Raw genomic sequence first — 26,231 nt, forward strand, 5'->3', positions numbered from 1 at the left:
TATAAAAATGCTCATCATCACTGGTCATCAGAGCAAATGCAAATCAAAACCACAGTGAGATACCATCTCACGCCAGTTAGAATGGGAATCATTAAAAAATCAGGAGACAACAGATGCTAGAGAGGATGTGGAGAAATAGGAACACTTTTACACTGTTGGTGGGAGTGTAAATTAGTTCAACCATTTTGGAAGACAGTATGGCAATACCTCGAGGATCTGGAAATAGAAATTCCATTTAACCCAGCAATCCCATTACTAGGTATATACCCCGAAGGATTATAAATCATTCCATTGTAAAGACACATGCACAGGTAGGCACTGTTTACAATAGCAAAGACTAGGAACCAACCCAAATACCCATAAATGATAGACTGAACAAACAAAATGTGGCACATATACACCATGAAATACTATGCAGCCTTAAAAAACGATGAGTTCATGTTCTTTGTTGGGACGTGGATGAATCTGGAAACCATCATTCTCAGCAAACTGACACAAAAACAGCAAACCAAACACCACCATGTTCTCACTCATAGGCAGGTGTTGAACAATTAGAACACAGCAACACAGGGAGAGGAGCATCACACACTGGGGTTGGTATGAGGGTGCTAAGGGAGGGACAGTGCAGGGAGGAGAGGCTGGGAGGGATAACATGGGGAGAAATGTCAGTTGCAGGTGACAGGGGGATGAAAGAATAACCCACCTGGCCAAGTATATACCTATCCAACAATCCTGCATGACCAGCACATAAAGTACAAAACAAAAACCCTAAAGTACAAAAAAAAAAAAAAATTCAAGTGTATATATCTACATCTTTATTTAAAAATATGAAACAACTTATATATGTAGGGCACATTTTTAAACAAACTTTGGATCATATATTACTCTGCACTTTATTTCCACTTTCCTTTATAACTAAAAAAATATATGTGTGTGTGTGTATATATATACGTGTGTGTGTGCGTGTGTGTGTGTGTGTGTGTGTATCTTTTTTTTTTTTTAAATAGAGATGGAATCTCAGTATATTGCCCAGGTTGATCTCAAACTCCTGAGCTCAAATGATCTTCCCACCTTGTCCTCCCAAAGTGCTGGGATTACAGTGTGAGCCACTGAGCAAGGCTGTTATTTCCGCTTTCCATATTTCCATATATTACTCTGCTTTTATTTCCATCTTACAATATACCATAGACATCTTTCCAGGTCAATATAGATAGATAAAACAAATTCTTTTTAATTACCTAATACCCATAATATTAGGATCCTGTCCCCCTCATACCTATAACTTACAATAATCTTTGACTGGTCCCCTTGCCTCCATTTGCTTGCCTCCATTTTTTTAGAATTATATAACATAAGAATATTAAAAATCAAAAGTCAAACAGCAACACATTTCTAGTGAAAAAACTGACACCTCAAGAAATTAACCAAACTGCCCAAGAGCACTAAATTAGTGGGGAAAGGAGTCATTCATTTAATAAGTATTTGTTCAGCATCTAACATGTAGCCCTAGCACGGCAGAGCTTAAATTCCAGAAAGAGACATGTAAAAAATAAGAAAGCAAATAACAACAATAAATACAGAATGTGGTTAATGCCATGAAAAAAAAAATGGTGAAATAACAGAGTAATGGAGAATTCCCTACTTTAGACAGGATGCACATGAAAAGTGCCTTGGAGCACATGACATGAACTTTTACCTAAATAATATGGGAGATAACAAATTATAAGAAGAGGCAAAAAAAAAAAAAAAAAAAAAAGCCAGCAAAAAGGAAAAAGGAAATCAGTGTTTCTGGTGTGCAGTGATCAAGGGGAGAAGAGCGGCAGGAAATAAGGTTGGAAAAGAAATGAGGGAGTAAATCATACAGGGACTTGTAGGCTTTGGCAAGAAGCCTGGACTGGAAATTGATTCAAGGGTTTTAAGGAAGGAGTGATTCAATCAGATTTATACTTTACAAAGATTACTCTGGCCTCTAGATCAAGAAAGGATAGAAGGCAATCAAGAATGCTACCAGGAAAATCTTTGCAGGAGCAGAGGTAAGCAACAGCAGTGGATTGGATTAGGGTATTCTTGGCAAGCAAATAGAGAGATGTGGACAGACTTGACAAATATTTGGAAGGGAATTTCAGTAAGACTTCCTGATGAAATGGCTGTGGGGCTGATGAAACAGGTGGTACCAAGAATGAATACTAAGGATTAATTGGTAAAACTGGTACCTAGGGCCATTTTCTGTGGGGTCTAAACAGAAAATTATCATCAAATATTCTATTTTGAACAAGTTAAGTTTAAGATGCTTACTAGTCTTCTACACAGGAAGGTTACCTAGGTAGATGGAGACAAATCTGATGCACGGGGAGAGTTGGAACAGTAACTTTAAAAATCAATAGCATATTCAGGGCATTTGAAAGATGAAAGCAGATGAGCTCCCTGAGGGAAGCTGTGTGGTAGAGAACTCAGAAGGGAGCTTGGGGGCTGCCAACTCACACAGGTTGGTGCAGTGAGGAGCCGGGATAAGTGACTGACAAAGTGCAACCAGGGAGGTAGGAGTAAACTGAAAGCACGTGGTGTGCTAGAAACCAAGGCATGAAGAAAGCACATGAGGCCAGGCGCCCGGCTTACGCCTGTAATCCCAGCACTTCAGGAGGCCGAGGCGGGCAGATCACTTGAGGCCAGGAGTTCCAGACCAGCCTGGCCAACATGGCAAAACCCCATCTCCACTAAAAACACAAAAATTAGCCAGGCGTGGTGGTGTGTGCTTGTAATCCCAGCTACTCGGGAGGTTGGGACAGAGAATTGTTTGAACCTGGGAGGCGGAGGCTGCAGTGAGCTGAGATTAAGCCACTGCACTGCAGCCTGGGTGACAGAGTAAGACTCCATCTCAAAATTTTTAAAAAATGTGTATTAGGAAGGAGAGTGGAGTCAACTGTGTCAAATGCTAAAGACTAATCAAAGAATATGAGTACTAAATACTGACCACTGGATTTGACAATGTGAAGGTTATGAAGATTTTAAAAAGAAAGGTAGGTAAGAAATAGGTGGAAGGAAGAGATCGGAATAGAAATCAACTTGGAATAGGCTATTTTAGAAGGTCAGAAGTAGAGAAACCATTAACAGTTTTTTAAAATAAATTTTTTTTTAGAGACATTTTAAGTTCGCAGCAAAACTGAGCAGAAAGTACCAAGTTCCCAGATATCCTCTGTCCCCAAATATATACCACCTTCCCCAATGTTGGCATCCCACGCCATAATGGCACATTTCTACGCTGACACATCATTATCACCCCAACTCCCATTATGGTTTTCCCTGGGGTTGTATATTCTATGGATCTGGACATGTATCCCCCACTGTAGTATCTTATAGGATAGTTTCACTGTCCTAAGAATCCTCTATGCTGTGGTTATCCAAGCCTGAGTAACCACTAGGCTTTTTACTGTCCCCATAGTTTTGCCTTTTCTAGAATGCCATATAGTTGCAATCATAAAATATGTAGGCTTTTCTGATTGGCTTCTTTCACTTAGTAATATGCACTTAAATTTCCTCCGTATCTTTTCATAGCTTGATAGTTCATTTCTCTTAAGTGTTGAATAGTGTTCCACTCTCTGGATGTACCACGGTTTATCCATTAACCTTCTGAAGGACATCTTGGATCCTTCCAACTTTTAGCAATTACAAATAAAGCTGCCACAAATATCCACGTGCAGGTTTTCTGGAATGTAGTTTTCAATTGATTTGGGTGAATACCAAGGAGCATGAGTGCCAGAGTGTACAGTAAGAGCATACTGTAAGAAACTGCCAGATTGTCTTCCAAAGTGGCTATGCTATGTTGCATTCCACCACCTGTGAATGAGAGATGTCAGACATCCTGTCACTTCACATCCTTGCCAGCATTTAGTGGTGGTAGTGCTTTGAATTTTGGCCATCCTACTAGGTGTGTAGTCATAGCTCACTGTTGTTTTGATTTACAATTTCCTAATAAGAAATGTTGAACATCTTTTGATATGCTTACTTACCGTCTATATATCTTTGTTGAAGTGTCGGTTCAGGTTTTGTGCCCATTTTTCAATTGGATTGTTTATTTTCCTATTATTCCGTTTTAAGAGTTCTTTGTATATTTTTGGGTAACAAGCCTTTATCAGACGTGCCTTTTGCAAATCTTTTCTCCTACTCTGTGACTTGGCTTCTCATTTTCCTGACACTGTGTTTCAGAGCAGATACTGTAATGAAGTGTAGCTTAGCAATTGTTTCATTTATGGATGTCACTGCTGTATTCAAAGTCACAGAAACTTTATCGTATGCTGTCTCCTAGATGTTTTATCGTTTTGCATTTTACATTTAGTATTGGGATCCATTTTGATTTAAGTGAAGGGTGTAATGCCTATGTCTAGATTCATGTCTTTCAAGCAGACGTCTAGTCATTCCAGCAGCATTTGATGAAGACTCCTCCATTGCATTGCCTTTGCTTTGACTGTACATATACATATAGTCCACTGATACAGTCTCCTTCTACCTGTTTCCTACATTATGCCCCCCTCTCTCTAGATGAATGCACTTATAGTTGGAAAAAGAGAGGGAAACAGAGGCATTAGCTAGGATTTCCAGTACAATGTTGAAAAGGGGTGATGACATCTTTGTCTTATTTCTAACCTTAGCAGAAATCTTCAAGTTTCTCGGCATTAAGTATGATGTTAGCTGCAGGTCTTTTGCAGGCATTCTTTATCAAGTTGAGGAAGTTCCCTTCTATTCCTGGTTCACTGAGAGTTTTTATCATGAATGAGTGTTGCATTTTGTTAAATGGTTTTTGTCATCTACTTATATAACCATGTGATTTTTCTTTTTTAGCCTGTTGATGTGTATTGCATTCATTGATTTTCAAATAGTAAACCAGCCTTGCATATCTGATATAAATGCCACTTGATTGTGGTGTATAATTCTTTTCTATACATTGTTGCATTCACTTTCCTAGTATTTAGTTGATGATTTTTGCATCCATATTTATAAGACATACTGATATACAGATTTCTTATAATGTCTTTGTATTTTGTCTTTTGTTGGTATAGGGTAATGCCTGGCTTTACAGAATGAGTTAGGAAGTACCCCCTCTGCTTCTATCTTCTGAAAGGGATTACAGAGAATTGGTACAATTTCTTCCTAAAATACCTCCTACAGTCCATCAGTGAACTCATCTGGGCCTGGTACTTTATATTCTGGAAGGTTTTAAATTATTGATTCAATTTATTTAACAGATTTAGATCTAAGCAGATTGTCTATTCCTTTTTATAAGTTTTAGCAAATTGTGCCTTTCAAGAAATTGGCCCATTTTATTTAGGTTATTAACTTTGTGGGCACAGGGTTGTTCATAACATCCCTTTATCATCCTTTTAATGTCTGTGGGGTCTGTAGTAATATTCCTTCTTTCATTTGTGATATAAATAATTTGTGTCATCTCTCTTCCTTTTTTATTTTTTTGACACAGAGTTTCGCTCTTGTTACCCAGGCTGGAGTGCAATGGCGCGATCTCGGCTCACCGCAACCTCCGCCTCCTGGGTTCAGCCAATTCTCCTGCCTCAGCCTCCCGAGTAGCTGGGATTACAGGCACGCGCCACCAGGCCCAGCTAATTTTTTGTATTTTTAGTAGAGACAGGGTTTCACCATGTTGACCAGGATGGTCTCGATCTGTTGACCTCGTGATCCACCCGCCTCAACCTCCCAAAGTGCTGGGATTACAGGCTTGAGCCACCACGCCTGGCCTGTGTCATCTCTATTTCTTAACCTGGCTAAGGATTAGTAATTTTATTACTGTGTTTTTTGGGAGGCATGTTATTGATTTTATTGATCTTTTCTAGCTTTTGGTTTTGTAAGTTTTCCCTATTGATTTCCCATTTTTCATTTTCATTGATTTCTGCTCCAATTTATTATTTATTTTCACTTACTTATTTTCAACTTCATTCGTTTTTATTTTGCTAGTTTACTACCTAAGGTGAAAGTTTTGTTAACTGACTTTAGATCTTTTTATTTTCAAGTATATTCACTTAATGATGCACTTTTTCCTCTAAGCACTGCTTTCACTGTGTCCCACAAATTTCAATTTCCCCTCTAAGCACTGCTTTCACTGTGTCCCACAAATTTCAATTTCCCCTCTAAGCACTGCTTTCACTGTGTCCCACAAATTTCAATTTCCCCTCTAAGCACTGCTTTCACTGTGTCCCACAAATTTCAATTTCCCCTCTAAGCACTGCTTTCACTGTGTCCCACAAATTTCAATTTCCCCTCTAAGCACTGCTTTCACTGTGTCCCACAAATTTCAATTTCCCCTCTAAGCACTGCTTTCACTGCGTCCCACAAATTTCAATTTCCCCTCTAAGCACTGCTTTCACTGTGTCCCACAAATTTCAATTAGCTGTACTTTGAATTTCATTGAATTCAAAATATTTTAGAATTTCTCTGAGATTTTATATTTGACCACCATGTTATTATAAGTTTGTTGTTTAATCTTCAAGTATTTGAGGATTTTCCAACTATCTTTGTATTATTTGACTTCCAGTTTAATTCCATGTGGTATAGGGTCAGACACTGTAAGACTGCTATTCTGTGAAACTTGTTAAGGTCTGTTTTATGGTTCAGAATGCGGTCTTCCTTGGTGAATACTTCACGTAAGCTTAAGAACATGTGTAATATACTACTGTTAGATTAAAAAATCATCTATAGATGTCAATTCTATTCAGTTGATTTATGGAGTGTTGAGTTCTCCTGTGGACTTACTAATTTTCTGCCTGCTAGATCTGTCCATTTATCCAACTACAGGAGTGCATTCATCTATTTCTCCTTGGAATTCTATCAGTTTCTGCCTCATATATTTTTACACTATGCTGTTAGGCACATACACATTAAGGATTATCATGTCTTTTTAGAGAAACATTATGTAATGTTTCTCTTTTTTTTTTTTTTTTTTTTTTGAGACGGAGTTTCGCTCTTGTTACCCAGGCTGGAGTGCAATGGCGCGATCTCAGCTCACCGCAACCTCCACCTCCTGGGTTCAGGCAATTCTCCTGCCTCAGCCTCCCGAGTAGCTGGGATTACAGGCACGCGCCACCAGGCCCAGCTAATTTTTTGTATTTTTAGTAGAGATGGGGTTTCACCATGTTGACCAGGATGGTCTCATCTCTTGACCTCGTGATCCACCCGCCTCGGCCTCCCAAAGTGCTGGGATTACAGGCACGCGCCACCATGCCCAGCTAATTTTTTTATTTTTAGTAGAGACGGGGTTTCACCATGTTGACCAGGATGGTCTCGATCTCTTGACCTCGTGATCCACCCGCCTTATGTAATGTTTCTCTTTATCCCTGGTAACTTTCCTTGACCTTTAGTCTGTTCTATCTGAAATCAACACAGTTGATCCCATTTTAGCTAGTTTCCTTTCTTTAGTTTTAGCACAGTGTAGCTTTCTCCATTTCTTTAAATTTATGTGTGTCTTTAAATTTAAAGTGGGTTTCTGGTCGACAACAAAAGTTGAGTCTTGTTGGTTTTCTTCAATCCACTTCAACAATCTCTGTCTTTTAATCGCTATATTTAGACCACTGACATTTAAAATGATTATTGATATAGGCAGATTAATATCTATCGTATCTGCTACTGTTTTCTACTTGTTGCCTTTTGTTCTTATTTTTGTCTTCCACACTTTTCTGCCATGTGTAGTTTTAACTGGGCATTTTATAAGATTCTGTTTTCTCTCCTTTTTTAGCATATTATACTTTTTTTACTTTTCTTCCTGCTTGCCCTAGATTTTGCACTATACATTTACAACTAATCCAAGTGACTTTGAAATAACATCTACTGCTTCACAGGGGGTCCAAATATCCAGTAATAACAAAATATTCCTAATTCCTTTCTCCTATTCCTTGTGTCATTGGTGTCATTTATTTCCCTTATATAAAAGTATAAATAAGCATATACATATGCATATGTAATCAAATATATTGTTGCTAATATTTTCAACAAATTGTTATCTATTAGGTAAATTAGAAATAAGAAAGATTAAAGTTTCCATTTTACTTTCACTTATTCTTTCTCTGATGCTTTTCTTTTCTTTATATAAGTTCAAATTTCTGACCTGTGTCAATCTCCTTTTCTCCAAAGAACTTCTTTTTATATTTCTTGCAAAGCAGGTGTCCCGGTAACAAATTCTCTCAATCTTTATTTGTCCAAGAAGGTCTTTATTTCTTCTTACTTTTAAAGAATAATTTAACAGGTTACAGAATTCTAGATTGATTTTTTTTCCACTTACCACTAAATATTTCACTCCATTCTCTTTTTACTTTCATGTATTCTGAAGGGAAGTCAGCTGTGACTCTTATCTTTGTTCCTCTATAGATATTTATTCCCTCTGGCTTCTTTCAGGATTTTTTTAACCTTTAATTTTCTGAAGTGTGAATATGATATGCCTAGGTATCATTTTGGTGATCTTGTTTATTTATTTGTTTGCTTCTGCACTTATCTTGTTTGGTGGTCTCTGAGTTTCCTGGATCTGTTTGGTGTCTAACATTAATATGGAGAAAATTCTCAGTCATTTTTGCTAAAAATATTGATTCTGTTCCTCTTTTTCTTCTCCATCAAGTATTTTTATTATGTGTATTTGTAAGTCTTATAGTTTTCCCATAGTGCTTGGATCTTCTTTACTTTTTTATCTTTTTTTTTCTCATTGCTTTTCGGTTTTGGAAGTTTCTATTGTCTCAAGCTCAGAGATCCTTTCATCGGCCATGTCCACCCTACTAATGAATTAGGCATTGTTCACTTCTAATACAGTGTTTTTGATCTCTAGCATTTTTTAAATTCTTTCTTAGATTCCATCTCTCTGAATCACCTGTTCTTTCTTGTTGTCTACTTTTTCCATTAAAGCTCTTAATATATTAATCATAGTTTAAAAAATTCCTGCTCTAATAATTCTCACATTCCTGCCATATCTGACTCTAGTTCTGAGGCTTGTTCAGTCTCTTCAAATTGTGTTTTTTGCCTGTTAGTATGTCTTGTAATTCTCTGTTCAAAGGTGGACATAAGCTAACCAGCAAAAGGAACTGTAATGAACAGGCTTTTAATAGTGTGGTGGCAAGTTGTAGGGAAGAAGAAGGGTTCCATAAGATTAGCTCTCAGTCATTTGGTGAATCTGTGACCTTGAACTGTGAAATTCACAAGCACTTTTCAGATTATTTTTTCATATCTCTTCCCCTCTTAGATGAGACAGGATGGCCAGAGGAGGCTGGAGTTCTTCCAGTTAGGTTCAACTATGACAAAATTTCAGTACGTTAGTATGTGATAAAATAGTTTCCCCTAAGGCCTTGTTCAAAAAAGTGCTCTGGCATATTTCAAAACGGCTCCTTTCCCCTTCTCCCTGCTGGAAGCACTAGAGGATTTTTCTCTAATATTTGTTGTAAAAACCTGGTAAAACTTTGGAGGGAAAAATTCAGAAAAATGTAGCCTTTCCCACATGACTGAGTCCCCCTCAAATTTTCAACTATCAGAGTTGTCCACTGTGAGCTTCCAATAGTTCATCAATTACAGCCTGGATTTCCCTGCTCAGTCACTGGTTCCTGGGGAAGTTTCTGCTCATGGGTTTTTATATCAATACATTATGGTTCTCTGTATCCAAATATCTGTATTTCCAATTTTGGGAGGCAAAAGTTTTCCCTGTGACCTCATTTCTTCAAAAGATCTAAGAAAGGTTGATTTTTAAAATTTTTTTAAATTAATTTTTTAATTTAATTTTTTTTTTGAGATGGAGTTTCATTCTTGTTGCCCAGGCTGCAGTGCAATGGCACAATCTCAGCTCGCTACAACCTTCACCTCCCGAGTTCAAGCAATTCTCCTACCTCGGCCTCCCAAGAAGCTGGATTACAGGCATGAGTCACCACACCTGGCTAATTTTGTATTTTTCATAGAGACAGGGTTTCACCATGTTGGTCAGGCTGGTCTTGAACTCTGACCTCAGTTGATCCACAGGCCTCAGCCTCCCAAAGTGTTGAGATGACAGATGTGAGCCACTGTGTCAGGCCTGTTCAGCTTTTTAATTGTTGTTAGTATAAAGCAGAGATGTCTAAACTCCTTACATACCACATACCCAGCCCTGACCACTTTATTAGAAAAATTTACCATGACAGGCGGCAGAGAAGTAAGGCAATAGTAAAGAGAGTTACAGAGCCAAGAAATTGTTTTTTAATTGGGAAATATCAGAGCAGTTTTTACGGTGATGGAAATTACCCAGCAGACAGGGAGACATTTGTGATGCTGAGGAAGAGAGGGAATATAAAAACAGGTGTGAAATCATCCAAGTCAGTAGAGAGTAAATCCAGAGCACAGAAGGACTGAGCAACCACGTCAGGAGCAAGAACATCTCTTCCATTTGTCTTGCAGTGACAGAGAGCGCAGGCATAGGCTAACACAAAAATACGGTGCTTATGTCTCATGCTATTTTTTTTTTTTTTTTTTGAGACGGAGTTTCGCTCTTGTTACCCAGGCTGGAGTGCAATGGTGCAATCTCGGCTCACCGCAACCTCTGCTTCCTGGGTTCAGCCAATTCTCCTGCCTCAGCCTCCGGAGTAGCTGGGATTATAGGCATGCACCACCATGCTCAGCTAATTTTTGTATTTTTAGTAGAGACGGGATTTCACCTCGTTGACCAGGATGGTCTCGATCTCTTGACCTCGTGATTCACCTGCCTCAGCCTCCCAAAGCGCTGGGATTATAGGTGAGAGCCACCACACCCGGCCTCATGCTATTTTCGTAATCAAGGATGAAGTGAGAACATTGGGAAGTCAGGAGAGTTTCAGAGGCAGAAATAACACAGGGTCTCGGAGAGTGGGGCAAACCGACTTGCTAGAAAAACAGGTGCCAGGCAACAGCAAATGACCATCTCAAGTTTTCATTCTGGAATTTAAAGTTACCCAACTGTAACACGTGATATTCTTCTGCGGTCTTGTTTGGCTGCTGGAGTACAGTGGGAAGAAGAGTAAGCGGGGGTTTGCTGGGTGCACACACACAGAGGCAGAGACTGCAAACAGTTTGAGAGTATTTGCAAGGTAGTGACTACCATGACTGGCCACAGGAGTAGGGTGACAGATCATAAGAAAGAAGGTCAACAGCTGGCGATAATGATGAGGTTGGAACATCGTTGACTAAGTGAGTCTACGGGTCAGTAGGTGGGGTTTAGAGACTTCGAATGCTGAAAGGTGATATTTGTGAAGTTATGTTACTGCTAGTGATGACAAGATCTGTATTTGAAGCCATTCAGGATTTTTTACTGTATGCAACAAACTGAGTTTTCCTATCTAAAGCAGAAAAGGCTAGGTAGCAGGAACAACACAGTCAGGATGCTGCCACCGCCACTGTATACTGCTAGGGCCTAGAACACAACGATGAAGCTCATCCTCCGCCCTTTCCTCTCTTAGCTGCCCAAGGAGGTGAGGCCTATTGCCTGAGCCCAAGTCGTGTGCCTTTCCTTGTTCATTTGACTTGAGGGCAAAGCAAGGAATGATATCCCTCAATTAGGCTTCCTTACCAGCAGAAAGCATTTCTGTCCACCCGGCGCTCACTCTGAAAGGAGATTCCTCAAGACTAGAAAGGGGTCTAGACAGATATTGGCAATAATTTTCTTTTTAAGGTCAAAAGTAAAAGATAAATGTCCTTTAAAAAAAAAAAAATCACAGGAGCTTGTGAGGGACTAAGCTGAGATCAAGGAGATGACTGAAGATGAGGAGGTCACCATCATGAGAAGCCAGGCACTGCTTTCAATACTGGTAAGACAAAACAGAATGAAAAGATCAAACCCTGCAGTTTTGCAGTTTACCTTCACATAGGGGATTGAGCCTCTTAGCGCCTTCCAACACATTATGCTTCTGCCATTTCTTCAAATATAGCAAGACAATAATATAATGTTAAGGATCTCTCTTGCTCCGATCTCTCCTGCTTGCTAATCTCTGAAATTCTCTGAGCAGAGCTCAAGATCTTCTCATTTACGATACTTAATAAAAGGCTTAAGATGCTAAATACCTGCTTGAGGTAAAAATAAGCAAACCTGTCTATTCTAAATTATATTGAATAAGAAAAAACAGTAGTAAATATATGCAGTACTGAGCACTCTATTGCACTATGTTCTTTTCTTTTTATTCCTGACTTAACTATCAAAACAGACCTATAACATAGGCCCTATTATTTATATTTTACAGATAAAGTGACTAAGGCACAGAAGGGTTTAAGTAACTTAGGTAGGAGATGGTGTGGCCAGGAAATCTGGCTCTAGCAATCACTGGATTATCACAGTCTTTCCTCTTATTTTTAAGCCAGAGGGGGGTCTGAGAGCAGGTAAACACTAAAGGAAACACAAGTCGCCAACCTGCAGAACGGGACAACCTAGTCTGAAGGTGGAAGCTAGGAGTATGTGCACAATGCTCAGCAGGGATAATATTGCTAAGAGTTAACATTGCTGTGCTTGTTCTACAGTTTGGAGGAGACTTTGTTTGTTTTCAATATGAGGATCTAAAAGAAGAAAAGAAGTACAAGAAGATTCTTGAGTAAAGTCCCTAAGTGATGAGAAGACAGAAGCACTGACAGTATTAGTTTGGAGCAGAATAAATAATAACTTTGGACCCTCCAGATAACTTGAACAAGGTACAAAACCAAATGCTACTGTAAACAACACCCCTTTGAGTACCCCAGCCACGGCTTAGCAAGGGCTTCTTCGGCTTCCTACATCAGGATGCGAGACTTGGGAGCTGTCCCAGTAATCACAGTATAGCCCGAAGACCGTTTTTGTCCATGAGAAATGTAATTTTCATGGCCAGCGTCTGGCAACTCTTCTTGCCATCCCATTCCTGTGTAAGAAACAAAGTGGCAATTCCCTACCATTTTACCTACTGCAGAAGCTGTAAATGAATTCCTAAGTACATCCTGCAAAGAACTAAACCAAAGTCTGTTGTACCACAGCTTAGATGACTTCCAGCTACCTAAAAATGCAGCCATTTGCTCCCTGATATTGTAAGTCCTATTATGCAAGCCCCCTCCCCAATCTCAGAGACTAGAAGACATGCCACTGCTGTTACTTCCCATCCACATTTTAAAATAACAGAATTTTTTTAAAAACGCAGTTTCAATTGGCTCCAGTTGGTATGAATAATGAGACGTGGATGTCGCGTTTCTGGAAGGCTGCCAGTATGGTCATTAACTGGCCAGATACTAGGCCCACATACAAAGAGGGTAATTAATACAATTTTAAATAATGTCAATGTTAATGAAATTTTAAATTTGGGACTTGGAGATGGGATGAAACAACCTATGAATTAGAATCCTTCTTGCAGTAAGTGCTCTATAAGAAAGGGGATAGACTAGAATAAAGGGAGATGGAGCTTTCTCAATTGTGGCAATCATCAAGCTTTGCCCAATTAAAATAGGGTTTATTTTTGAAGTCTATGATGGAAGAATCCTAGCTTTGACAAGTTGGCAGTAACCCTGTGATCTATTTTACTAGAATATATATTGTCACTGCAAAAATAAAGCATATTACAAAACTGGAGAGCAGACTCTGTCTGTGATCATTAGACAGACTGGACCAAGTGCCTCAAGCCTTTGATGCCCTGACATGTTATTTTCTGGATAGTGTCCAGCAACCCAATGCAGCATAGCTTTTTCTCTACTGTATCCAGATGGCAAATGGAAGAGATCAAATTCAACAATTTCAGAGCTAACCTTAATGGATGTGAAGGCTGGCTCCCCTATGAGCTTTTCAGGGATATACAATACAAAGAGGCCTTTGAACAAAGAGACAAATAATTAGCTTTCTCTCTCTCTCTCTCTTCAAAACTAAACCATGGATGTGGTAATCTGGTTCAAATTGATCTTCTGGTTGAAAAGGACAGTGAAATATCTGATGAATTCAAATCACTGACACTCATGACACTTTCTGTGAAGTTCAGATGGGTGTTACTCTTAATATTCTGGAAAGCTTTTTTCTCCCCCTTCAGGCAAATATTTTTACTCTTCCACTATTTCCTTCAAAACAACCAAGTGAGAGAGAGTGTGTGTGTGTGTGTGTGTGCGTGTGTGTGTGTTCCCAAATGTTTAGGCCTCACTGTCTTATAGAAAGATTCTCACACCCTCACTAAAGGCTTTCAGTTGGCTGGCATAAGCCTTACGCATTTGTACTATCGTGTAAGCATACACCAGGCCTTCACTCTAAGTACATCTCTACAGGAAGGAATATGATATAACGGTCCGCCTCACTCTCCAGACTTTACTTATTGAAGGTTTTACTTACTAACGTACCAGAAATACCTAATTATTGACATAAAAGTCCTATGATATAGGGCATAAGACCAGCTTTGTACTTAGTAAGTGGAGTAAATATAGTTAGTAAGTGGACAAAGCAAAAGTGAGGAGGAGGGCTCAGCTTTTGAAAGAAATATGTTTATCAGGCTGGGTGAGGCGGCTCAAATCTGTAATCCCAGCACTTTGGGAGGCCAAGGCAGGCAGATCACAAGGTCAGGAGTTTGAGATCAGCCTGGCCAACATAGTGAAACCCCATCTCTACCAAAAATACAAATTACCCATGTGTGGTGGCATGCACCTGTAGTCCCAGCTACTTGGGAGGCTGAGGCAGGAGAATCGCTTGAGCCTGGGAGGCAGAGGTTGTAGTAAGCCAAGATCATGCCATTGCACTCCAGCCTGAGTGATAGAGTGATACTCTGTCTCAGAAGAAAAAAAAAAAAGAAGAAGAAGAAGGGCCGGGCATGGTGGCTCATGCCTGTAATCCCAGCACTTTGGGAGGCCGAGGCAGGTGGATCACGAGGTCAAGAGATCGAGACCATCCTGGTCAACATGGTGAAACTGCGTCTCTATTTTAAAAAGTACAAAAAATTAGCTGGGCATAGTGGCGCATGCCTGTAATCCCAGCTACTCAGGAGGCTGAGGCAGGAGAATTCCTGAACCCAGGAGGCAGAGGCTGTGGTGAGCCAATATCGCACCATTGCACTCCAGCCTGGGTAACAAGAGCAAAAATGTCTCAAAAAAAAAAAAAAAGAAGAAGAAAGAATATGTTTATCTTCTGGGTTCTTCCATGAAACAAAGATAGGTCAACTTAAAATAGGAGTTGTTAGGGAGCAGAAAAGAATGGCGGGTAGGAGATAGGACTAATGCTCAGCTTCCAGTTAGAAAGAACAGAACAGTGTCTGGAGACTCACATTGTGAACTTTCACTCCAAGAACCAGTGCAGGAACATACCAGGAAAACCAAAAAAAATCACAGACTCGTTGAAAGAAGTGGCTTCCTGCTGCTAATGCCACAGGACAGATGAAAAACTGTGAATTCCCAAAGTGTGAAAGGGGGAAAAGTCGGCCTCTGAACACACATCCTCGCTGAGGAACCTAAAAATCCAGATCACGGGAGAAGGATTTAACCGTATCTAGAGCTGAAATGGATTTAGGGAGCCAAGTGAAATATGAAAGTAGAAGAAGCAGCAGAAGAAGCCCTGTGGGCTCTCCCAGTCCTCAGCTCAAGCCCCGGGGAAGTTATTCCGGGCGTTATCTGATAAGAGGTCGTAGGGAAAGGAAAGGCAGCCAGTGGAAATGGGGAGAGGCCACAGGGTAAAGGAAGCTCCTAGCTGAACTCTGTAATAATTTCAACTGAGCATGAACTTCCCAGAGCAGAATCCAAGGAAGGGGAGTAGAGGGGAGTGAACGGTAAGTGCAGATACATCACAGAAGTCACAGCCAAAGGTGCAGGTAAAGACTGAAAGCCCTGCTTGCTTTATCAGCTGGAAAGCTTTTAGGCTAAGGTCAAGACCTCAGCCTTCTCTCCAGCTGCCTGCACATAAACTCAATGCAGTTAGGGAGGCATGGTAACAGTGAGAATGGCCTTGCTGGCTGGATGGGAGTGGGCTGAGGCATGTCACTGCCAGCTTTGCCCCACTTCCCCGGTGATCTGTATGATGCAGCACAGGCAGCCATAATCCCCTTGGGAACGTTAACTCCATGGGCCGGAGAACCACCCATCCTTCCCCCATAAGGATGCAGCAAGCCCTGCCCAAGGAGAGTCTGAGCTCAGACGTGCCTAACCCTGTACTCCCCTGATGGTTTGTCTCTACTGGCCCTGGTATCAAAAGACAAAAGACACAATCCCCTGGGAGTTCCACGACTCTGCCCATCAGCTAAGAAACCTGAATACTCATCCTAGCCAATGTAGGGCAAGATTATATCCCCCTTCTACTATTGCAGCTGGCACTCTCTTGAAAGTGCCACTTCTGGCTAGAGGGCAACCAACTCAACTCGTGACAGAACAACCCTGCTCCAAAGAAAGAGAAAACAACGGCTAATGGCACCACGTGCAACACCCTGGCTAAGCAGAGGTTCTGAGTCTGTCCACGTGACAACTTCGCTGAGAGCATAACCAGCATTCAAGAAAATCTGTGCACTAAACAAAACTACAACCAAGGACTCCCACAGAGTCCACTTCACTCCCCTGCCACCTCTACCAGAGAGGGTGCTGGTATCCACAGCTGGGAGACCTGAAGATGGATCACATCACAGGACTCTATAGCACTAGCCTGGATCCTGGTAGCCCCACTGGGTGGCTAGACCCAGAAAAGCAATAATAACCGCAGTCTGGCTCTCAGGAAGCCCTATCCCTAGAGAAACGGGGAGAGCACCACATCAAATGATTACCCTGTGGAACCAAAGAACCTGAACAGCAGCCCTTGAGTTCCAGATCTTCCCACTGAAACAGTCTACCCAAATAAGAAGGAACCAGAAAAGTAATTCCGGTAATGAGAAAAAAACAAGTTTCAATACCCAGAAAAGATCACACTAGCTCTTCAGCAATGGATCCAAACTAAGCAGAAATCTCTGAATTGCCAGAAAAATAATTCAGAAGATTGATTATAGAGCTAAGCAAGGAAGCACCAGAAAAAGGTGAAAACCAATTTAAAAAAAATTTTTTTAAATAAAGGATATGGATGAAAAAGCCCCCAGAGAAATAGATATGGCAAAGAAAAGACAATTACAACTTCTGGAAATAAAGGACACATTTGGAGAAATGCACAACACATTGAAAAGTATCAAAAATAGAATCGAACAAGTAGAAAAAAAAGCTTCAGAGCTCAAAGACAAAGCCTTTGAATTAACCCAATACAACAAAGACAAAGAAAAAAGAATTTTAAAAATGAACAAAGCTTCCAAGAAATATGCGATTATGTTCAACAACTAAACCTAAGAGTAATTGGTGTTCTTGAGGAAGAAGAGCAATCTAAAAGTTATACACTTATTTGAGGTAATAATCGAGTAAAACTTCCCTGGTCCTGCTAGAGATTTAGACATCCAAATATAAGAAACCCAAAGAACACCTGAGAAATCCATCCCAAAAACATAATCACCTACACACAAAGTCATCAGATTATCTCAAGTTAAGACGAAGGAAAAAAATCTTCGGAGCTGTGAATCAAAAGCATCAGGTATCCTGTAAAAGAAAACCTATCAGATTAACAGCAGATTTCTCTGCAGAAACCATGCAAGCCAGAAAGGACTGGGGTCCTATTTTTAGCCTCCTTAAACAAAATAATTATCAGCCAAGAATTCTGTATCCAACAAAAACTAAGCTTCATAAATAAAGGATAAAGCCTTTTTCAGACAAACAACTACTGAGATAATTCACAACTACCAACCCAACACTAAAAGAACTGCTAAAAGGAGTCCTAAATATTGAAAAAACCTCAAAATACACAAAATAGAACATCCTTAAAGCATAAATATCACAGGACCTGTAAAAAAGGAACACAATTTTAAAAACCTCAAGGTATTCAGGCAACAACTAGCATGAAGAATAGATCAGTAGGTACCTCACATCTCAATATTAATGTAAATGGCCTAAATCCTCCACTTGAAAGATACAGAATGGGAGGATGGCTAAGAATTTACCAACCAAGTATCTGCTGTCTTCAAGAGACTCAACTAACCCCAAAGGACTGCCATAAACTTAAAGTAAAGGAGTGGAAAAAAGATATTCCATGCAAATGGATACCAAAGGCAAGCAGGGATAGCTACTATACCAGAAAAAAGAAACAGAGCTAAAGTAACAACAGTTTAAAAAGACAGAGACATTATATAATGTAAAAGAATCAGTCCAACAGGAAATATCACAATCCTAAATATATATACACCTAACACTGGAGCTCCCAAATGTATAATTATTACTAACCCTAAGAAATGAGAAAGACAGCCCCACAATCACGGTAGGGAACTTCAATACTCCACTGACAGCACTAGACAGGTCATCAAGACAGAAAGTCAACCACGAAACCATGGACTTCAACTATACTCTAGAACAAACGGACTTAACAGATATTTATCGAATATCCTACCCAACAATTGCAGAATACACTTTTTTTCATCAGCACATGGAACATCCTCCAAGACAGACCGTATGATAGGCCACAAAACACAGCTCAATAAATTTAAGAAAATTGAAATTATCTCAAGTACTCTCTCAGACCACAGTGGAATAATACTGGAAATTAACTTCAAAAGGAATCCTCAAAACTGTACAAATACATGTGAATCAAATGATCTGTTCCTGAATGATCCTTGGGTCAACAATAAAATCAAGATGGAAATTAAAAAATTACTTGAACTGGATAATACTGGCAGAATCAATCAAAACCTCTGGAATATAGCAAAAGCAGTGGTAAGAGGAAAGTTCACAGTAATAAATGCCTACATCAAAAAGTCTGAAAGGGCACAAGTAGACAATCTAAGCTCACATTTCATCACGCTTGTAATCCCAGCACTTTGGGAGGCCGAGGCAGGTGGATCACAAGATCAAGAGATCGAGACCATCCTGGTCAACATGGTGAAACCCCGTCTCTACTAAAACTACAAAAATGACTGGAATGCAATGGCACAATCTTGGCTCACCGCTGGGATTATAGGCGTGAGCCACCGTGCCCAGCTGTAAAGGAGATTCTTAATAAAAATACAGGCCTGGCTGGGCACGGTGGCTCACGCCTATAATCCCAGCACTTTGGGAGGCCTAGGTGGGTGGATCACAAGGTCAAGAGATCGAGACCATCCTGGTCAACATGGTGAAACCCCGTCTCTACTAAAAATACAAAAAATTAGCTGGGCATAGTGGCGCGTGCCTGTAATCCCAGCTACTCGTGAGGCTGAGGCAGGAGAATTGCCTGAACCCAGGAGGCGGAGGTTGTGGTGAGCCGAGATCACCATTGCACTCCAGCCTGGGTAACAAGAGCGAAACTCCGTCTCAAAAAAAAAACTACAAAAATTAGCTGGGCATGGTGGCGCATGCCTGTAATCCCAGCTACTCAGGAGGCTGAGGCAGGAGAATTGCCTGAATCCAGGAGGCGGAGGTTGCGGTGAGCCGAGATAGTGCCATTGCAATCCAGCCTGGGTAGCCAGAGAAAAACTCCATCTCAAAAAAAAGAACTAGAGAAACAAGAACAAACCAAACCCAAACCGAGCAGAAGAAAAATAACAAAGATCAGAGCAGAAATAAACAAAATTGAAACAAACAGAAACACAAAAGATAAATAAAACAAAAACCTGGTTCTTTGAAAAGATAGAAAAAAAATTGATATACTATTAGTGAGATTAGCCAAGAAGACAGAAGATCCAAAGAAACTCAATTAGAAATGAAATGGGAGATATTCTAACTGATACCACAGAAATGCAAAAGATAATTCAAGACTACTATGAACACCTTTATGCGCATGAACTAGACAACTTAGAGGAGACGGATATTCCTGGAAATATGCAACCGTCCTAGATTAAACCAGGAAGAAACAGAAACTATTAAAAAAATAATAATAACAAGTAATGAGATTGAAACAGTAATTTTAAAAAAATGACCACCAAAGAAAAGTCCAAGACCACATGGATTTACAGCCAAATTCTATCAGACATTCAAAAAGAATTACTGCCAATCCTACTGAAACTATTGCAAAAGATAGAACCTCCCTAACTCATTCTATGATTGCCATTGTTACCCTAATACCAAAACCAGGAAAGGATATAACAAAAAAAAAAAAAAAAACTACAGACCAATATCCCTGATGAACACAGATATAAAAATCTTCTATAGCTAACTGAATTCAACAGCATATCAAAAATGATCAAGCGGGTTTCATACCAGGGATGCAGGGTTGGTTTAACATACACAAGTAAATAAATGTAATGATACACCACATAAACAGAAACAAAAACAAAAATCATACGATCTTCTCAACAGATGCAGAAAAAACATCTGACATAATTTAACATTCCTTTATGATTAAAACCCTCAGCAAAATTGGCATAGAAGGGATATACCTTAAGGTAATAAAAGCCATCTATGAGAAATCCACAGGCAACATTATACTGAATGGGGAAAGGTGGAAAGCCTTTCCTCTGTGTACTGGAATAAGACAAGGATGCCCACTTCCACCAATTCTACTAACCGGAATAATCAGACAAGAGAAAGAAATAAAGGGCATCGAAATCGGTAACGAGGAAGTGAAACGGTTGCTCTTTGCCAGTGGCATGATCGTATACCTTGAAAACCCAAGACTCATCCAAAAAGCTCCTACATCTGATAAACAAATTCAGTAAAGTCTCAGATACAAAATAAATGTACATAAATCAGTAGCACTGCTATACACCAATAGTAATCAAGCTGAGAATCAAATCAAGAACTCAACCCCTTTTACAACAGCTGCAATAAAACAAAACAAAACAAAATAAAATACTTATAATATACCTACCCAAAGAGGTGAAAGATCTCTACAAGGAAATCTACAAAACACTGCTGAAGAAAATTGCAAATGACACAAACAAATGGAAACACATCTCATGCTCATGAATGGGTAGAATCAATATTGTAAAAATGATCATACTACCAAAAGCAATCTATCAATTCAATACAATTCCCATCAAAATATCACCATCACTTTTCACAGAACTAGAAAAAAACAATCTGAAAATCCATATGTAAGAACAAAAAAAAGAGCCTACATGGCCAAAGCAAGACTAAGCAAAAATAACAAATCTGGAGGTATCACATTACCCAACTTCAAACTATACTACAAGGTCATAGTTACCAAAACAGCATGGTACTAATATAAAAACAGGCACATAGTACAATGGAATGGAATAGAGAACCCAGAAATAAAGCTAAATACTTACAGCCAACTGGTCTTTGAGAAAGCAAACAAAAACATAAAGTAGGGAAGGACACCCTATTCAACAAATGGTGCTGGGATAATTGGCAAGCCACAAGCAGAAGAATGAAATTCGATCTTTATCTCTCACCTTATACAAAAATCATCTTAAGATGGATCAAAGCCTTGAATCTGAGACCTGAAACCATAAAAATTCTAGAAGATAACATCAGAAAATTTCTCCTAGATACTGGCCTAGGCAAAGAGTTCATGACCAAGAGCCCAAGAGCAAATGCAACAACAACCAAGATAAATAGATGGGACTTAATTAAACTAAAAAGCTCCTGCACAGCAAAAGCAATAGGCAGAGTAAACAACTCATAGTATGGGGGAAAAAATCTTCAGATTCTATAGACCTGACAAAGGACTAATACCCAAAATCTACAAAGAACTCAAACAAATCAGCAAGAAAAAGGCAATGAATCCTATAAAAAGCGGGCCAAGGACATCAAGAGACAATTCTCAAAAGAAGATATATAAATGGCCAAGAAGCACATGGAAAAACGCTCAACACCAGTAATTATCAGAAAAATGCAAATCAAAACCACAATGTGATACCATCTTATTCCTGCAAAAATGGCCATAATTTAAAAATTAAAAAATAATAGATGTTGGCCTGGATGGAGTGAGAAGAAACAGTTTTACACTGCTGGTGGGAATGTAAACTAGTACAACCACCATGGAAAACAGTATGTAGATTCCTTGAAGAATTAAAAGTAGAACTACCATTTGATTCAGTAATCCCACTACTGGGTACCTACCCAGACAGAACCAGCCTAAATGCCCATCAGCCAAGTGGGTAAAGAAAATGTGGCACATATATATAATGGAATACTACTCAGCCATGAAAAGGAATGAAATAATAACATTCACAGCAACCTGGATGAAGCTGGAGACCATTAGTCTAAGTGAAGTAACTCATGAATGGAAAATCAAACATAGTATGTTCTCACTTACAAGTGGGAGCTAAGCTACAAAGACACCATGGTTTAAAAATGACAGAATGGACTCTGGGGACTTGGGAAAATGGGTACAAGGTGGGTGAGGGAGAAGAAGAAGAAAAGTAAGAGAAACTGAGAAGGAAGGAAAATACAGCCCTCTGAGGAGAGGGAGAAAAATGTAGGAGTTCTTATCTTGGGTTTACGGGCTTGTGAAACTGTATACAAAGTTCTGAGAATGCATATACATTTTTCAAGATAGAAGGTCCACATTTTAATCAAAAGAAATAGTAACCCCACCTTATCCCCTCAAAAAGTGTTAAGAACTCTGAGGACAAGACTTAATACAGTTAATAGAAACAAGATTAGGCATATTAATGTATCTAAAGAAAGAATTATGTCCCCTTGAGAAGTGGAAGCTTTAAAAAAGCAGCTCTACTAGGAAAACTTTGGCCTTGTGGTTTAAAGAACTACCCAAGGGCGTTAGCACTATGGCACAGGCAGCAATATGTTGCCCAAGAAATAGGTGTCCCATACTGGACATGGGTCTTTGGATAATGATAGCTTGATTATCCTACCCAATGAGGTGCCTCAATGAACTGCCTTTGCTGTGGTTCCACCCATCGAACTATCTTTTTAAATATGTGGCTTCCCAATTATATCTGCCTGTAAGTACAGACTATGGTAACCAGTGAAGAAAAGTAGTTGGTACTCCTCATCACTCCATGTACATATAAGATACGTGTGTGTGTTGGTGGCAGTGTTTGTGACTGTGTGTAAGAGCATGTACACAAGTGCATGCACACACACACACATTAATGTTAGTGTATAAAACATTTTCCTAAATTGGCTTCCAGCATGTTATCATTTCCTAATTAACTTATACCTGCCTGGACAATAGTATCTTGTCTGGTTCTTCTCATCATCCCAAACTTTGAAATGTTCACAGGCTCAGTACTTGAACTCCTCCCCTTTCTTCCCCTTCCCTCCCCTCTTCTCTTTCTATACCTACTGCACAGATAATCACACCCAATCTCAAGGGTCTACACACAGTCTATACAGAAGACTCTCAAATGTACATCTCCATCTACACCTCTCTCCTGTGCTTTGGTCTCACATATCTAACTGCCTACCTGACATGTCCACTAAGATGTTCACTAAGCATTTAAACTCAATTTGCCTAAAACTTAACTCCTGATAACTCCCGATCTTCCCTCCCAAAACCGTGTTACTGCTGCATTGTTTACTATGTCAGTAAATTGCAAATTCATTGTTCCTGTTGCTCTGGCCAGAAACTTTGGAAACATCAATGACTTTTGTTTCTTTCATCCTCCATCTAATGAGTCAGAAAATCTTATTTATTCTACCTTCTTTAAAATAAATATTCATGCCCGGGTGTGGTGGCTCATGCCTGTAATCCTAACACTTTGGGAGGCCGAGGTGGGCAGATTGCTTGAGCTTAGGATTTTGAGATCAGCCTGACCAACATGGCAAAACACTGTCTCTATTAAAAATACAAAAACTAGCTGGCCATGGTGGCACATGCCCGGGAGGCTGAAGCAGGAAAATCACTTGAACCCGGGAGATGGAGGTTGTAGTGATCCGAGATGGTGCCACTGCACTCCAGCCTGGGCAACAGAGTGAGGCTCCATCTAAGAATAACATAACATAAAAAAACAAACATAACATAACGTAACGTAACGTAATATAACATAACATTAAAATTAATATTCAGAACCTGATCACGCCTCATAAAACAATCTTCACCACTCACCCTAGTCCAAGCCACCATCATCTCCTGCTTGAATCCTGTAGCCTTTTACATGGTCTCCTTGCTTTTACTCTTGTTCCTCTTGTAGCCAGAGTGGGGCTTTAAAACTTAACATCAGATCACGCTACTCTCCCAAACAAAACCTTCCCATGACTTCCCAATTTAATCCCAGAAAAAGCCAAAGTCTTTACAATTGATTCTAAGATCCTCTACAACTGACCTCTCCGTGTCTACCCTATTAGCCATCTGACTTCATATACTAATTCTGTGGTGAACAGCATAATGCAAACCACCCACGGTTAGGGTCCTGGCTCTTCACCCTTGTTAGCTGTGTGCATTCTGTTGCTTGTGTGACAAGTTGCTGTGTGCATCTGTTTCACAGATCCTCATCTGTATTGCCTTATAGGGGTGTTATAAGAATGAAATGAGTTAATACTTGCGAAGTATTTAGAAAAATATCCAACATATAGAAAGTACTACATAGCATTTGTTAAAGAAAACGCTCTCTCTCCTGCAGCCGTACTGGCCTCTATGCTGGTCTTCAGACATTCCAGGTTAGCCCCCACTCACGGCCTTTCCATTCTTCTTTCCTCTTCCTGGCATGCTAGGCCCCCAGATGTCTACTTTGCACATGTTCTCACCACCTTCAGGTCTTCTGTTAAAAGTCACCTTCTCGGAGGCCTCTGCTGACCAACCAGTTTACAGCTTTGAAACCTCTCGGCAGTCCCCACCTCCTAATCCTGCTTTGTTTCGTTTTATTCTCCATATCACTATTATCTAACGTACTATATTATCTTACTTACTTGTTGTCCGTCTCTCCTGCTGGAATTTAAGATTTTTGTTTTGCAATGGTCTATCTCCGATACCTACAACATAATAAGTACTCAATAAACATTTATTGAATGAATCGATATTATAAAACACTCATAACTTTATTACTCTCATGAGTTAGAGATGAGGACAGAATTCCCCAGGTGACATATTCAAATAATCCTCCATTGAACAGGGTTTTTTAATCATTCAGGAGACAATGGGTCCAAAAAGTTTTACCTGACTATATAAATGAGGGAAGAGTAGATGTTCACACTTATTGAGGTCTCTGTTCTTATCTTTCCACCTCTTGAATACTCTTCTAAACTGATTAAAGGGTTAGGACGCTGGCTCTCTCTTTGCCTCAAATTCTATTCCCTAAGAGAGTTCAATTACCAGGTAGACTACCCATCCAATATACTAGCATTCAATACATTTGTTTGATCTCAACCTCAATCCTTTATTCCCACGTTATACCCTGGGCCTTGCCATCATACAGAATTTCTCCATTTTTGAAATCATAAATGTCTATATTCTACTCAGTCTGCAACCTTCTACCTTTTAACCTTTTATCCTTGAATCCCCACTATATCTGCTCTTCACGTTCATTTAGAAATCATAGCCTCTAATTTTTTCCATTTTTTGCTAGTACAGCGGTCTCTACCTGTCTTCCCTTCTTCCCTACCCAGCCTGGCCCCCAGGTCATCACTTGGACTATGTTCTCCCGAGCAACCTCAGCTCCCCTTGCCATGGTGTCCCAATAGCGAAGACAAACACTCTAATCCTGGATCAAGGGTAAAGAACTCATTCACTTACTTACTTACTAGCTAAGCAGTTTTGGGGAAAAAAAAATGCAGAATTTTGTTTCAAATCTAATTTGTGATTTCTAATTTCAATTAGGCTCTCAACAGTTTATCAAACCCTTTTTAAAAGCTTACATGATACCTACCGTGTGCCTGGTACTGTTCTACATAGTCACAAATACTAACTCACTGAATTCTCATAGTCACAGTAACACTCAGAGGTAGATACTATTTAATTTGCCACTATTCTAAGTCTGGACTTTAAAGAGTGTTGACTGGTGGTTCATATCCATCAGCTCGTTGTAGCACCTGCCTCGTCCCTGCTGGCTTTTCCAGAACTGCTGCCTTCACCATGAAGCTCCGCAAGTTTTCCCAATTCAAACTTGGGCTTCTTCAGCATTTTTACTTTTCTAACGAAGACATCATGGAGAGGATAAATACACCGGCAAGCCTTTTCTACGTCTTTTCCAATGCTGTCTGGAACCAATTATTAACCACTTCTTTCAAGTCATTTGTCTGCACCTCTCAGGTCATCGTTTCCATCATCTTCTTCCGGATTTAGCAGACCTGTTGCTGCTGAGCCTAAGAGGTCTTCCGTATCTGACTGTTGCATTTTTTAGTAAAACCAACGTAGAACAGACGAAGCAATCATCGTCCGCCATTTTTTGACCACG

General features: G+C 39.8%; 1 protein-coding gene and 1 long non-coding RNA gene across 10 annotated transcripts in view; one reads left to right on the forward strand and one right to left on the reverse strand.

Moving 5' to 3' along the window:
- The window catches only part of WARS2 (tryptophanyl tRNA synthetase 2, mitochondrial), a 130,489-nt gene that overhangs the window by 90,379 nt on the left and 13,879 nt on the right, over window positions 1–26,231 (reverse strand). For 2 of the 9 annotated variants that reach the window (XM_035252609.3, XM_078333081.1), the window contains exon 2: window positions 24,748–24,810. The exons of the other annotated variants lie outside the window; for them this stretch is intronic. In XM_035252609.3, the coding sequence (XP_035108500.3) occupies window positions 24,748–24,810 (63 nt within the window). The remainder of the gene's footprint in view (window positions 1–24,747; window positions 24,811–26,231) is intronic. 9 annotated transcript variants of the gene reach the window in all.
- LOC118143110 (uncharacterized) overlaps window positions 1–26,231 on the forward strand; it is a 50,057-nt gene that overhangs the window by 16,757 nt on the left and 7,069 nt on the right. The window contains exon 2 of the long non-coding RNA XR_004727295.3: window positions 12,484–12,651. This is a non-coding gene — a long non-coding RNA (uncharacterized LOC118143110). The remainder of the gene's footprint in view (window positions 1–12,483; window positions 12,652–26,231) is intronic.

The sequence above is a fragment of the Callithrix jacchus genome, chromosome 7 (genome assembly GCF_049354715.1).
Source record: "Callithrix jacchus isolate 240 chromosome 7, calJac240_pri, whole genome shotgun sequence".
Lineage (NCBI taxonomy): Eukaryota > Metazoa > Chordata > Mammalia > Primates > Cebidae > Callithrix > Callithrix jacchus.